Below are 15,905 nucleotides of genomic sequence, written 5' to 3' on the forward strand. Positions count from 1 at the left end.
GCTTGCAAGCCGAAGAACACCATCCCAACCGCGAAGCACGTGTGGGGGCAGCATCATGTTGTGGGGGTGCTTTGCTGCAAGAGGGACTGGTGCACTTCACAAAATAGATGGCATCATGAGGCAGGAAAATTATGTGGATATATTGAAACAACAATCTCAAGACATCAGTCGGGAAGTTAAAGCTTGGTCGCAAATGGATCTCCCAAATGGACAATGACCCCAAGCATACTTCCAAAGTTGTGGCAAAATGGCTTAAGGACAACAAAGTCAAGCTATTGGAGTGGCCATCAGAAAGCCCTGACCTCAATCCAATAGAAAATTTGTGGGCAGGACTGAAAAAGCATGTGCGAGCAAGGAGGCCTACAAACCTGACTCAATTACACTAGCTCTGTCAGGAGGAATGGGCCAAAATTCACCCAACTTATTGTGGGAAGCTTGTGGAAGGCTACCCGAAATGTTTGACCCAAGTTAAACAATTTAAAGGCATTGCTACCAAATACTAATTGAGTGTATGTAAACTTCTGACTCACTGGGAATGTGATGAAAGAAATAAAAGCTGAAATAATGAATTCTCTCGACTATTATTCTGACATTTCACATTCTTAAAATAAAGTGGTGATCCTAACTGACCTAAGACAGGGAATTTTTACTAGGATTAAATGTCAGGAATTGTGAAAAACTGAGTTTAAATGTATTTGGTTAAGATGTATGTAAACTTCCGACTTCAACTGTAAATCTCAATTCATTTGTTTTGTTTTCTCTACATAAGCTTTGTTGCTAAATTAAAAGGTCAATACACTGCATTTCAAACAGTCAGGAATAATCTAATAAATTCAGGGCTTGTAAAATTACTTCTAAACTAAATAGCTGAAAAGCTTTTAGGTGTAGCGCTTGCCACCCTCCCAGCTTTCCACCGGCCTGTACTGGAAACTACATCCCCTCCAAGGTGCTTCTCTCCTGGCTATAATACTGCTAACACGGCCTCCATTGCGTTGCTGTTTTGATCGGCCCCAGCATTTAATCGCACTGAGTAAGTCACCACTCTTTCCTTGCTGTTGTTATGTTGGCCAGTTTGGCGCCTTGGGTGTGTTTATTGTGGGTCCTAGTGCTGGCTGGTTTCTAGTGTTAGGTTCTGAACAAACGGAGTAAAAACTAGAAAAAGCTCAAACCAAGTTTATTCACCCACTGGGTCAAACAGCTGCAAAGACAAAGACATGTTTACACAAGCACATATATTTATACCCTCCTACTAGGCGGAGTCAACTCCTTGCACATCTAGACAGCCAATACCTCTGTTGCTAGTCATGAACTTAATTTGTTCCTCTCACTGGTGTAGTCATGGCCCTGCCTCATGCTAGAACCTTCATGGGCATGGAAGTATATGTGTGTGGGATAGGACTGTTCCTTCTCACATCATCTGACCTGACCTCGGGCCGAATTCCTCGCTCTTCCCTTATCCACGACTGTCCTACCTTATCAGTGACTGAAACCAGACTGTAGACCTTTGCCTCCCTCTTTAGGAGCCACGAGATTTAACAATACCATGTTTTGACCAAATGTAAACTTTCGGCACTCCCCATTCCTCACTCAGTATGTTTCCATACACCTAGTTCTTATGCACTGTCCATTGACCCCAACATATACATTCATTAGATATGTAAAGTAATCAATAAGTTCTAGTACAGTAACATGAATAAGTATATTTCAAGCTAGAACCCAACACTAGCTTGTGGTTGGGTTTTGGCTTGCTGCCTATAACAGTGGTGATCCTACAAACTGTGTGATTCAATCTAACTATCTCACTGTGTGGATTGATTGACTTTTAGCTGATTAGTCAACAACCTATTTTATTTACATGGATTTTAACAGAATTGTTCCAAAATGAGTCTACCACTTTCTGCCACAAGGGGAAACTGACTTTTTCCAGATTGGCAGCAACCACGTTCAGAGACTATGGTGAATGTTCCATCCCATGTAGGAGCTGCACCTATTTCACACAGTTCTCTGGATAATATTGGCCGGCCAAATTTCCAATGTGGAAACTGTCAGCTTATTGAGGAATATATGTCTGAGCTGGACGTCCAGAAGCAAATTGAGACATTGCAGCGTATCCTGGACAGGTCCCCCTCTAAGACCTTTTCCTTTTCTACTCCTCAGCCTGGTCGTTGTGCCACTGCCTCACCACAATATATCTCTGACTGATCAAGGGCTGATCTCCCTAGTGAAGTCACCTCTCCCCTCACACCTGTCCTTCCCATCCAACCCGACCTCCCATCCCAGGAGCCTGGACCCCCTCTTCATATTTCAAGACTGCATTAAGACATTGACTCGGAGACAGACCAAGCCCCGTTCAGATAGTACCTCCCATCCTTTCTAAGCATTATCATCGTACTCTTGTCTATACTACTAGGGGTGTTGTCAGTTGTAATCTTTAACCCATTCATTTGAACTCCACTCTTAGATCTGCTATTGTTAACTCAAAAGATGAGTCCACTGTGGTCTGCTCACCCAGTGCTTTAAGTTCAAATGTGAATTCCATAAACTTGAACACCCCCTTGGTTTTCAAATCACGTAGAGGCCTTGGGCTGTTGCATGATAGCGATCAAAGCTCATGTAAGTCCGTTTCTAACATTCCATCATTGGTTACTCTGAGAGTTCCTCGTATTGACATTGTCTGCAGCCTCAGGCCATATGGTGTTAACCTTGGAAAAGCAATTCCAATATTTTCCTTCCTCTATTACTATTAGGGAAAGACCAAATGGTGCAGTTCTATGCAATCTTATAGTCATTACAACTATATCAATATCAACCATCAGACAGGGTCTGCAACCGCCTATTGAACCTAGCTTGTTTGAGTTGGAATTTAAAATTGCGACTTTAAAATTCGTTAAAGGACTTAGGTTGATGCATCTGAACATTAGGAGCTTACTTCCTAAACTAGATTACATCAAGATCTGGGTTATGCAGACATATCCGGATATTCTGGTATTGACTGAATCTTGGATCTCTCGGGACATTCTGGGCTCTGATATTAATATGGAGGGTTATCATCTGTTCAGAGCTGATAAGACAGGGTAGAGGTGGTGGAGTGGCCATTCAATTAAAAATAACTTTATTGATATCCATTTCCCTTTACTAAAATTCGAAGTTATTATCCTGGGTGACAATCTAAAAAAACATGTGTAATGATCTAAACCTAACCCAGCAGGTGACTAAGCCTACACGGCCCAGCCCTAGAGATCCTTCAAAATCAACTCTGAGCAATCAGGGGAGAAGGGCCTTGGTCAGGGAGGTGACCAAGAACCAGATAGTCACTCTGACAGACATCCAGAGTTCCTCTGTGGAGATAGAAGAACCTTCCAGAAGGACAACCAACTCTGCAGCACTCCACTCATCTGGCCTTAATGGTAGAATGGCCAGATGGAAGCCACTCCTCAGTAAAAGGCAGTAAAAGGCACGACAGCCTGTTTGAAGTTTGCTAAAATGCAACTAAAGGACTCTCAGACCATGAGAAACAAGATTCTCTGGTCTGATGAAACCAAGATAAAACAATTTGGCCTGAATGCCAAGCGTCATGTCTGGAGGAAACTAGGCACCACTCATCACCTGGCCAATACCATCCCTACAGAGAAGCATCAACATCATGATGTGGGGATGTTTTTCAGCGGCAGGGACTGGGAGACTAGTCAGGATCGAGGGAAAGATTAACAGAGCAAAGTACAGAGAGATCCAGAGAACTCAGGACCTCAAACTGGGGCGAAGGTTCACCTTCCAAAAAGACAACGACCCTAAGCACACAGCCAAGACAACGCAGGAGTGGCTTCGGAACAAGTCTCTGAATGTCCTTGAGTGGCCCAGCCAGAGCCCGGACTTGAACCCGATCAAACATCTCTGGAGAGACCTGAAAATAGCTGTGCAGTGACGCTCCCCATCCAACCTGAGAGCTTAAGAGGATCTGCAGACGTGTGGGATAAACTCCCCATGTTGCAAAAAGTTCTAAAAACCTGTTTTTGGTTTGTCATTATGGGGTATTGTGTTTAGATTGATGAGGGGAAAAAAGTATTTAATGCATTTTAGAATAGTGAAGGGGTCTGATATATAAACAGTATCTATTGTGTTTAATGTGTATTTTAGATTGTATTATACAGGGAACATTTGGAAAAGAGACCTAGGTCTCAATATGTCTTCTCTGTCAAAATAAATGTTGAATAAAAAATGTCATAGAAAAATAGGTGTTCCACAATCATAAGAACCACTAAAAATGTTACAGTATTTAATCAAAATAATAGTTTAACCAGCTTTTTTCAATAATCACTGATCTGCTTTCAAGTCTCTCTATGAAAATGCCCTTTATGTAATTTTTTTTACCAGAACCATGCACAATATCCACTAATATTTACTAACTTCTGGCATCAGGCATTATAGAAAACTAACACAGGTCTCATAAACAATCTCTTAAGCACAAGCCCACTTCATCTTTGTAGTTGTAAGTGGTAGGGGCTTGGTGCCTGTGTGCGAGTGGGAAGGTGCACACTGCACAGAAGGAGCGAATGAGACGAGTCCATAAAGACAAACGCTCATATAAACTACAAAATATAAAAACATTGATACTTGCATTAACGGCATTTGGAACATCGCACTAAAACATATTAAATTAATTTGATATATTGCCCAGCCCGAGACACAAGTGGCAGTGGTGAATGGAGGTTGTATACAGGGGATAGCAGTGTAGCAGGTTAGAGGCGGTGAAAGGGCCGGGTTAATGGGGTGCACGTTACCACGCGAGACAACGCCACTGGTTCCAATAAGCCAGTGCATGCATGAGATCAGGCTGGACAGAGACACAGAGACATAGACAGAGAGAGATGATTATGGACTCATGCGGTCCCCAGTCGCACACAAATACGTATTAAATACACATATTTAACCACTTATTTTTGTCACAAATATTCTCCATTTAAGTGATAATGCCCTTGAAGCTGGTGTTTGGAGGATATATTGGCACGGGTGTTGTTAGGCCCGAGACAAAGTCAAGTTGGCAAAAGGTAGTATTTTTAGGGCTGGCTCTTTCACCAAAGGCTATAGTCTACATGGCTCATACACTATATTTACAAAAGTGTGTGGACACCCCTACCAGTGAAGGGAAATATTAATGCTACAGTATACAATGACATTGTAGGTGATTCGGTTCTTCCAACTTTGTGGCAACAGTTTGGGGAAGGTCCTTTCCTGTTTCAGCATGACAATGCCCCTGTGCACAAAGCGAGGTCCATATAGAAATGGATTGTTGAGATGGGTGTGGAAGAACTTGACTGGCCTGCACAGAGCCCTGACCTCATCCCCATCGAACACATTTGGGATGAATTGGAACGCCGTCTACGAGCCAGGCCTAATCGCCCAACATCAGTGCCCGACCTCACTAATGCTCTTGCTGCTGAATGGAAGGAAGTCCCCACCACAATGCTCCAACATCTAGTGGAAACCCTTCCCAGAAGGGTAGAGGGTGTTATAGCAGCAAAGGGGGGGCCAACTCCATATTAATGCCTCTGATTTTGGAATTAGATGATCGATGAGCATTCAGTCATGTAGTGTATTATGAGACAGGTGTGCCATTTTAGCAATGAGCATGCTCCTGTAGCCTAACGGAAGTAGTAGCATTGTGGCAAAGTTAAAGATGGCTGAAGGATGGGGTTGCCTATCTGCATTTGTTTAGGCTACCCCAATGGATTAATCATTAGCTAGTATAATGATACTCAATACCATAACAACACCACTGGGAAAAACGCCTTAAAGTCAAATATACAGCACGGTTACTGTATAAAACATGTGGTCAACTCTCCATGCAGGGAGCTAGGCCCCTGGCTGTGCAGGCTTTTGATCCAGCCCTGCTCAAAACACACCTGCGTCAGCTTAATAATGTCCTGTTGAGCAGTTGATTTGTAGAATCTGGTGTGTTAGAGTAGGGCTGGAACAAAAGCCTCCACACCCAGTAGCTCACCTGGGGGTACTATGCTATAACATTAGAACATTATTAGACAAAAAGTCTAATAAAATCAGGTATCAAATGGCAAAGCTTTGAAGCAAGATAGCTAAGTGGAAGCGCTCTAGACTGACTTTTTCCAGTGCAAGGTAAGACATGTTCGAAGATAGGTATTTCATCTAATACCTTCATTTTTGTTGAACCTTTATTTAACTAGGCAGGCAAGTCAGTTAAGAACAAATTCTTATTTACAATGACGGCCAAACCCAGACGAGCCAATTGTGCACCGCCCGATGGGACTCATGGCCAGATGTGATACAGCCTGGATTCGAACCAGGTACTATAGTGACGCCTCTTGCACTGAGATGCAGTGTCTTAGACCGCTGCGGCCACTCGGGAGCACTTTTGATGCATAACATGTCAAAATAGGATCCAGAAAAATCTGATATATTTTTGGCTACATAGAAATTAATTTGCCTGCATGTTTTTTGTGCATATTGGCCTAGGTTATGCTTATATGCTACATAATTTGCCAACTGAGAAAGTGGAACTCAAAACACATTAACTAGATAGCTAACTCTAAATATGATATTGTTGCTAGATAGCCATGCAATTGATCTAACAGTAAATGTAATCTCCTCCAAAAACGTTCCATATTTAGACCACTATGTATTTAACGCAAATGGGGAGCTCCGCTTCATTCCGCTGGCGTAGAGTGGGCAGCCGCTAGTGGGCGCTATGGCTCTCCGCTATCGTCTGGGCTTGATGTGCACAGCCGGTAATACACTCGTGTCACCTGGCGACTGGTTTGTACATAAAACATTCTCCACTCAGGCTGTAAAGGCTTTCGATCTCCTCCTCAACCAGATTGAATGGCCAGAAGGTAGAGAAAACAGGGAAAATGGGCATACACAAGTGTATTCCCGGCTGTGCACATCAAGCCCATACGATAGTGGAGATCCATAGCGCCCACTAGTGACTGCCCAGGCTACCGCTGGCGCATCGTCTCAATTACAGTTGAAGTCGGAAGTTCACATACACCTTAGCCAAGTACATTTAAACTCAGTTTTTCATCATTCCTGGCATTTAATCCAAGTAAAAATTGGCTGTTTTAGGTCAGTTAGGATCACCACTTTATTTTAAGAATGTGAAATATCAGAATAATAGTAGTGATTTATTTCAGCTTTTATTTCTTTCATCACATTCCCAGTGGGTCAGAAGTTTACATACACTCAATTAGTATTTGGTAGCAATGCCTTTAAATAGTTTAACTTGGGTGAAACGTTTTGGGTAGCCTTCCACAAGCTTCCCACAATAAGTTGGGTGAATTTTGGCCCATTCCTCCTGACAGAGCTAGTGTAATTGAGTCAGGTTTGTAGGCCTCCTTGCTCGCACACACTTTTTCAGTTCTGCCCACAAATTCTCTATAGGATTGAGGTCAGGGCTTTGTGGTGGCCACTTCAATACCTTGACTTCGTTGTCCTTAAGCCATTTTGCCACAACTTTGGAAGTATGCTTGGGGTCATTGTCCATTTGGAAGACTATTTTCCACCAAGCTTTAACTTCCTGAATGATGTCTTGAGATTGTTGCTTCAATATATCCACATAATTTTCCTGCCTCATGATGCCATCTATTTTGTGAAGTGCACCAGTCCCTCCTGCAGCAAAGCACCCCCACCACATGATGCTGCCACCCCCGTGCGTCGCGGTTGGGATGGTGTCTTCGGCTTGCAAGCCCTTTTTCCTCCAAACATAAGAATGGTCATTATGGAAAAACAGTTGTATTTTTGTTTAATCAGACCAGAGGACATTTCTCCAAAAAGTACGATCTTTGTCCCCATGTTCAGTTGCAAACAGTGGTCTGGCTTTTTTATGGCGATTTTGGAGCACTGGCTTCTTCCTTGCTGAGCGGCCTTTCAGGTTATGTTGATATAGGACTCGTTTTACTGTGGATATAGATACTTTTGTACCTGTTTCCTCCAGCATCTTCACAAGGTCCATTGCTGTTGTTCTGGGATTGATTTGCACTTTTCACACCAAAGTACGTTCATCTCAAGGAGACCGAACGCGTCTCCTTTCTGAGCGGGATGACGGCTGCGTGGTCCCAGGGTTTTTATACTTGTGTACTATTGTTTGTACGTGGTATTGTTGAACGTGGTACCTTCAGGCGTTTGGAAATTGCTCCCAAGGATGAACCAGACTTGTAGAGGTCAACAATTTATTTTCTCAGGTCTTGGCTGATTTCTTTTGATTTTCCCATGATGTCAAGCAGAGGCACTGAGTTTGAAGGTAGGTCTTGAAATACATCCACAGGTACACCTCCAATTGACTCAAATGATGTCAATAAGCCTATCAGAAGCTTCTAAAGCCAATACATAATTTTCTGGAATTTTCCAAGCTGTTTAAAGGCACTGTCAACTTAGTGTATGTAAACTTCTGACCCACTGGAATTGTGATACAGTGAATTATAAGTGAAATAATCTGTCTGTAAACAATTGTTGGAAAAATTACTTGTGTCAAGCACGAAGTAGATGTCCTAACCGACTTGCCAAAACTATAGTTCATTAACAAGAAATTTGTGGAGTGGTTGAAAAATTTGTTTTAATGACTCCAACCTTAGTGTATGTAAGCTTCCGACTTCAACTGTACATACTCTGTTTGTAAAGTGGTGTTATTTCCTCTATATTGACATTTGAGAAATAATTGTTATACTCATAAAACTGAGACCTCTTTCTTAACAACAGTAACAGTAGTTGTTTTAAACACTTTCCTGCAATTATATTTCTAAATGTTGCTCAACTGTCAGTATGCTTACGCTTTTCAGAATGCATGTCTCCCTTCACTCCGTGTGTAAAGGGGGGAGCGGGAGTTAGGGCCAACATCAAAACAGGGACAGGCCAGATATTTTCATTGCATGAAGCAGGCACATTACGAACAAATAATGGTTTAAGCAGGAACGTTGTGTAGCCTAACCGCCAACGTAAGCAAAATTGCTTCGGTAAGAGGGCAATGTAGGTGTTGATCATTTTTGGTTTATCGTTACAGCTATAGTTAGTGTTGTCTATCAAATTTGATATAACTGGTGGGTCTAATCCTGAATGATGATTGGCTAAAAGCACATTCCAGACGGTGTCTATTCCACAAGTTACCACCAACTAAATCTATGATGTTAAAATGCCTATTTACTCTGTTCTATCTGACTGTGCAATCCACTGTCTCATCAGCCCAGGCAGGGAATGTATAAATTTGATATCCACTATAAAAAGCATCTAGACATCTCACATTTCTTTTAAACTAATATTTAGTTTTCAACAGCAGAGATTTGTATAAACCTTGATTATTGAGTTTCGGCTGTCAGAGAAAAGCATCTAAAACAAAAATATAAACAACATGTAAAATGTTTGGTCCCATGTTTCATGAGCTGAAATAAAAGATCCCAGAAATTTTCTTAACGCACAAATACCGTATTTATTTTCAATTTTGTGCACAAATGTGTTTACATCCCTGTGAGTGAGCATTTCTCCTTTGCCAAGATAATCCATCCACCTGACAGGTGTGGTATATCAAGAAGTTTATTAAACAGCACGATCATTACACAGGTGCACCTTGTGCTGGGCACAATAAAAGGCCACTCTAAAATAAGCAGTTTTGTCACACAACACTATGCCACAGATGTCTCAATTATTGAGGGAGCGTGCAAATTGGCATCCTGTTTGCAGGAATGTCCACCAGAGCTGTTGCCAGAGAATTTAATGTTAATTTCCCTACCATAAGCCTCCAATGTTGTTTTAGAGAATTTGCCTAGTACATCCATCCGGCCTCACAATTGCAGAACACGTGTAATCACGCCAGCCCAGGACCTCCACATTCTGTTTCTTCACCTGTGGGATCATCTGAGACCAGCCACCCAGACAGCTGATGAAACTGTGGGTTTGCACAAGCAAAGAATTTCTGCACAAACTGTCAGAAACCGTCTCAGGGAAGCTCATCTGCGTGCTCGTCGTCCTTACCAGGGTCTCAACCTGACTGCAGTTCGACGTTGTAACCGACTTCAGTGTGCAAATGATTACCTTCGATGGCCACTGGCATGCTGGAGAAGTGTGCTCTTCATGGATGAATCCCGGTTTCAACTGTACTGGGCAGATTGCAGGCGTTGTGTGGATGAACGGTTTGCTGATGTCATCGTTGTGAACAGAATGCCCCATGGTGGCAGTCTGGTTATGGTATGGGCAGGCAATTTGAATGCACAGAGATATCATGATGAGATCCTGAAGCCCATTGTGGTGCCATTCATCCGCCACCATCACCTCATGTTTCAGTATGAAACCCATGTCGCAAGGATCTGTACACAATTCCTGGAAGCTGAAAATGTCCCAGTTCTTGCATAGCCTGCATACTCACCAGACATGTCACCCATTGAGCATGTTTGGGAATGTTCTGGATCGACGTGTACGACTGCATCGATCCATTGATTTCCTTATATGAACTGTAACTCTTGGAAATGTTGCATGTTGCGTTTATATTTGTGTTCAGTGTATTTGTGAAGATAATGTGTCTTGAGTATAATTTCAAATGCTGAGACAAGAAGAAGGGGAGGGCTGTGTGGCAAAGATATAGGCAAGTCCCTCTCCAGAATGGCTCCGCTGTCTCGTGCCAATTCTTGCACATTCATTGTTTCATTATGTGAATTGTTTGCGTTCGATAAAAATGTTTTTATCAATTCCCAATTACATATGTCACCAGTAGTAAATGTACCGTTAATCCATGTACATTTATTTCTGTTAATGCATGTATTAATTAGTCATTTACCATTCTCAATGGAAACACCGAGTTCACAACCTGCTACACTTGTGAGAAACAAGTTTTGGTTTATTTCATAACCATAATTTACGAGATTTGTCAATTTTTTCATTGTCTTTTGTTTGGAATACTCCATGTGAGCAATGGGCATGTGTCTGGCTTCTCTGTCTTGAAAATGTTGACGGAGCGTGCGTGCCTGAGCACGCATAGAGGTACCTGGCCTGCTGCACGGAAATGTAGGAAAGTGTTTTTTTAACATCCATTGCGAATGATTTATTAAAACTATAGTTCCTCACAGTAAGCCCCCCAAAGCCAATTCCTCCTTCGGCCGCCTTTCCTTCCAGTTCTCTGCTGCCAATGACTGGAACAAACTGCAAAAATCACTGAAGCTGGAGACTCATATCTCCCTCACTAGCTTTAAGCACCAGCTATCAGAGCAGCTCACAGATCACTGCATCTGTACATAGCAAATCTGTAAATAGCCCATCCAACTACTTCATCACCAAATTGTTATTTTTCTCCTTTGCACCCCAGTACCACAACTTGCACATCTATCACCCCAGTGTTTAATTTGCCATACTGTAACAATTTCGCCACGATGGCCTATTTATTGCCTCACCCCCCTTATCTTACCTAATTTGCACACACTGTATATAGACTTTCTCTATTGTGTTATTGGCTGTATGTTTGTTTATTCCATGTGTAACTCCGTGTTGTTGTTTGTCTCACACTGCTTTGCTTTATCTTGGCCAGGTCGCAGTTGTAAATGAGAACTTGTTCTAGCCTACCTGGTTAAATAAAGGTGAAATAAAATAAAAAAAATAAAAAGCTATTTTAAAAATCTTTCCAACAATCTCTTCGATAATCACCAATCTTGAAAGAGCAACTATAGGCCTACTGCTGCATTGGCCTATAGGCTATGAGTTCCATGCACTCATTTCTTTAGCCGGCAATTAATCACAGTGTATCAATGTGTCCATATGGCTGAGGCTGGTGCTCTCACATTAGTTTAATTTTAACTTTTAGATTTGTATCATTTTAATTCCCATTTTTATGATTAACCATGTGACAATGATTTTGAGAAATGAAAACGTTATGATTTAAATGAAACTGTTCCACAAAAATGCGCATATGAAAATCATAACTGGCATGTAGAAATGGTAGGATAAATTGTAAGCTTCTCCAAACTTGAAACTCACGTGCCGCCTATGAAGTGTTATTTTAAAAAATTGCCTCCACGTTTCCATGGTCAGATTTTGCCTATAGGCTACTTTGAAGCAAGGTAAGACATGCCTCATAATATGAAATAAAGCATTCAGATTTTAAACAATTAAGTATGTTTTCAAAATGCATACTGCCTCCAGCTCACATTGTGAAGTAGCGTGTGAAGCGCTGACACTTGAATGGTGAATGGGAGTCGAACTTAAATGACTAGTTGAGAAATAAAAATAGTAGCTATTTTTAGTCGTGCACCGAAAATCTTTTTAACACAGGATTGTATTTAGAATTGTTGCGCAATGAATGGTCTTGCAAAAGCACATGTTTTACTCCAGCAACAACCAGTTGAGGAATAGGCTCTGTATGCTGTGTGTGATAGTTTTGTTGGTAAATAAGATACATGTTGACTAACAAAAATACACACAGGCTAATTTCATTCCACTCAATTATGCAAATTAACCTATAGACTGATAAGCATGATGGTCAAATGCATTTACATCGACTGGTATTTCCAACAATTAATAAAAAGCATTATTTAGCATTTGCAATGGGTTTTTTTTTCTCCTGGTCATTTTGGCCAACAAAAGTTTGATTTATCGGCTTCTTATATAATTTTTTGGGCCAAAAAGCTGCAATTGGCAGCTAATGAAACCCTGAGACACACACAATAGCAGAAGCTGTAGTCATTTCCACTTACAGGTACAAGCTTCCAGTAACATTTGGAGGGAGACTAAGTATTCAAGAGACAGGGGGTGAAGAGTTTAGGGAGACAAACAGGAAGAGCAGCAGACAGTTCTAAGGTCAGATGCAGTGACAGGAAGAGATCAGGTCCACACTTCATGGTTAGACTATGGGTCGCATCTCAAAATAACACTATTAGCCTGTATAGTGAACTACTTTTAATGGCTAAGGTCTAAAGTAGTGCACTATATTGGGAGAATAGGGTCTCTGAGAAGGTTCAAATCAAACATTTAGAGTTGATCATAACAGGCCAATACAGGGACCAGAAAAATACAGGCTGACATGGAAATGCTCATGTTAATTAGAACTCAACCTAAGATGCAGTGTTTCACCCAGGTTTTTTTATTTGGCGGAGTGCTGTAACTAGAGGCCCCAGAAACAGTATCCAGGGCGGCTGAGACCAACATTTCCTGTTACAAACAATTAATGGTACACATTGTTTTAGGGAGAGGGTAGAGGTAGGTAGGGAGCCTGTCCGCGCCTTAGCAATGGAAGGTGAACACTGAGGGATGGTAATAAGAAATTGAAGAGAGAGAAAGTGAGAGTGAGTGAACATGAAAGAAATCGTGAGAAAAAAATGAAAGCAATGCAGATAGTTCCCTTTAAATTGAATTGAAAGAATGCGAGAGATGGCTAGCGAGAGTGAGAACGAGAGTGAAAGCGATAGCGAGAGAGACAGCGAGACAAAGCGATAGAGAGAGAAAGCGAGACAGCGAGACAGCGAGAGAGAGAGACAGCGAGAGAGAGAGAGACAGCGAGAGAGAGAGAGACAGCGAGATAGAGAAAGACAGCGAGAGAGAGAAAGACAGCGAGAGTGAGCGTGCGAGACAGCGAAGGGAAAACGCGAGAATACCTTTTGGTGGCTGGGGGACTCTAGCAGATGCTGCTTGATTAAGGTCTCTTTCTCTGTGATCTCCTTCATCTTCATATTCACCTGGGGGCCAGACAAGGGTCAGTACACTACACACATAGTCCCACTCTCTCACACTCACACACACAATAGCAGGCTTTTGTCTGATAAAATAATAGAAAACCTGAAAAATTAAATTGCCACCAGCCAACTGTCTGGGAGAAGAAATTCCTGTTGCATAATAATGCTTTTTAGCCTATTCATTGTTGGAAATGCAAGTCGATGTAAATACACCGTGGGTGGACGCCCTGATCAGGTTACGCACCCAATGCATATGGGTCCGGTAAATTTCTTAAATGTCCGATAAATTAAAATGTTGCCGGTCAAATTTGTATATATATATTTTTTATTTCACAAGGTAGGCTAGTTGAGAACAAGTTCTCATTTACAACTCCGACCTGGCCAAGATAAAGCAAAGCAGTGTGACACAGACAACACAGAGTTACACATGGAATAAACAAGCCAATAACACAATAAACAAGTCAATGACACAGTAGAAAAAAAGAAAGTCTATATACAGTGTGTGCAAAAGGCATGAGGAGGTAGGCAAGAAATAGGCCATAGGAGCAAATAATTACAATTTAGCAGATTAACACTGGAGTGATAAATGAGCATATGATGATGTGCAGTAGAAATACTGGTGTGCAAAAGAGCAGAAAAGTAAATAAAATAAAAACAGTAAAGGGATGAGGTAGGTAGATTGGGTGGGCAATTTACAGATGGACTATGTACAGCTGCAGCGATCGGTTAGCTGCTCAGGTAGCTGATGTTTAAAGTTGGTGAGGGAAATAAAAGTCTCCAAATTCAGCGATTTTTGCAATTCATTCCAGTCACTGGCAGCATAGAACTGGAAGGAAAGGCGGCCAAATGAGGTGTTGGCTTTGGGGATGATCAGTGAGATATACCTGCTGGAACGTGTGCTACGGGTGGGTGTTGATATCGTGACCAGTGAACTGAGATAAGGCGGCGCTTTCCCTAGCATAGACTTATAGATGACCTGGAGCCAGTGGGTCTGGCGATGAATATGTAGCGAGGGCCAGCCAACTAGAGCCAGCCGACTAGAGCATACAGGTCGCAGTGGAGGGTGGTATATGGTGATTTGGTAACAAAACGGATGGCACTGTGATAAACTGCATCCAGTTTGCTGAGTAGAGTAATGGAAGCTATTTTGTAGATGACGTCGCCGATGTCGAGGATCGGTAGGATAGTCAAATGTCCGGAAACCCTGACGCACGCACGGCTCACCTTGTTGATCCAGAAGACCATGGCGTCCTCCAGGTCAAAGGGCAGCTCCTTGGAGGCGCTGAAGGTGGAGAAGCGTTTGACGCAGTCTACCACCCGCTCTATGCTGATCATCTCCACTGTGTAGGCCATCATCAGGGAATCAATTAGTGGTATGTGGGAACTCTGTACACACAGGGGAGAAACAATATATGTTTAGCATGTTTGCTCCTAGCCTACTCGATTGATCGTTTAAGGCAGTGGTTCCCAAACTTTTCATAGTCCCGTACCCCTTCAAACATTCAACCTCCAGCTGCGTACCCCCTCTAGCAACAGGGTCAGCAAATATTGTTTTTTGCCATCATTGTAAGTCTGCCACACACATTTATTAAACATAAGAATTCGTTCTTGTCACACCCCGGCTCGTGGGAAGTGACAAAGAGCTCTTACAGGACCAGGGCACAAATAATAATAATCAATCATTTTGCTCTTTATTTAACCATCTTACATATAAAACCTTATTTGTTCATTGAAAATTCTGAGTAACTCACAGGTTAATGAGAAGGGTGTGCTTGAAAGGATGCACATAACTCTGCAATGTTGGATTGTATTGGAGAGTCTGAGTCTTAAATCATTTTCAACAAGGTCTGTGCCTGTATTTAGTTTTCATGCTAGTGAGGGCCGAGAATCCACTCTCACATAGGTACGTGGTTGCAAAGGGCATCAGTGTCTTAACAGCGCGATTTGGTATTGTGTGTGCTCTCCTGGCCTACACACAATATGAAAACTTCTGACTTCAACTGTATATATATATAATATATGTATATATAATATACAAACGTACTGTACCAGTCAAAGGTTTGGACACACCTACTCCTTCAAGGGTTTTTCTTTATTTTTACTATTTTCTACATTGTAGAATAATAGTGAAGACATCAAAACTATGAAATAACACATATGGAATCATGTAGTAACCGAAAAAGTGTTAAACAAATATATTTTATATTTGAGATTCTTCAAAGTAGCCACCCTTTG

At 41.8% G+C, this 15,905-nt stretch overlaps 1 protein-coding gene across 1 annotated transcript in view; it reads right to left on the reverse strand.

The window, feature by feature from the left end:
• The window catches only part of LOC106560554 (calmodulin-regulated spectrin-associated protein 1-B), a 166,854-nt gene that overhangs the window by 70,834 nt on the left and 80,115 nt on the right, over positions 1-15,905 (reverse strand). The window contains exons 4-5 of the mRNA XM_014123552.2: positions 14,895-15,056; positions 13,593-13,673 (exon numbers count right to left, since the gene is read on the reverse strand). Coding sequence (XP_013979027.1) covers positions 13,593-13,673; positions 14,895-15,056 — 243 coding nt within the window. The remainder of the gene's footprint in view (positions 1-13,592; positions 13,674-14,894; positions 15,057-15,905) is intronic.

This window comes from Salmo salar, chromosome ssa01 (assembly GCF_905237065.1).
Source record: "Salmo salar chromosome ssa01, Ssal_v3.1, whole genome shotgun sequence".
Classification (NCBI taxonomy): domain Eukaryota; kingdom Metazoa; phylum Chordata; class Actinopteri; order Salmoniformes; family Salmonidae; genus Salmo; species Salmo salar.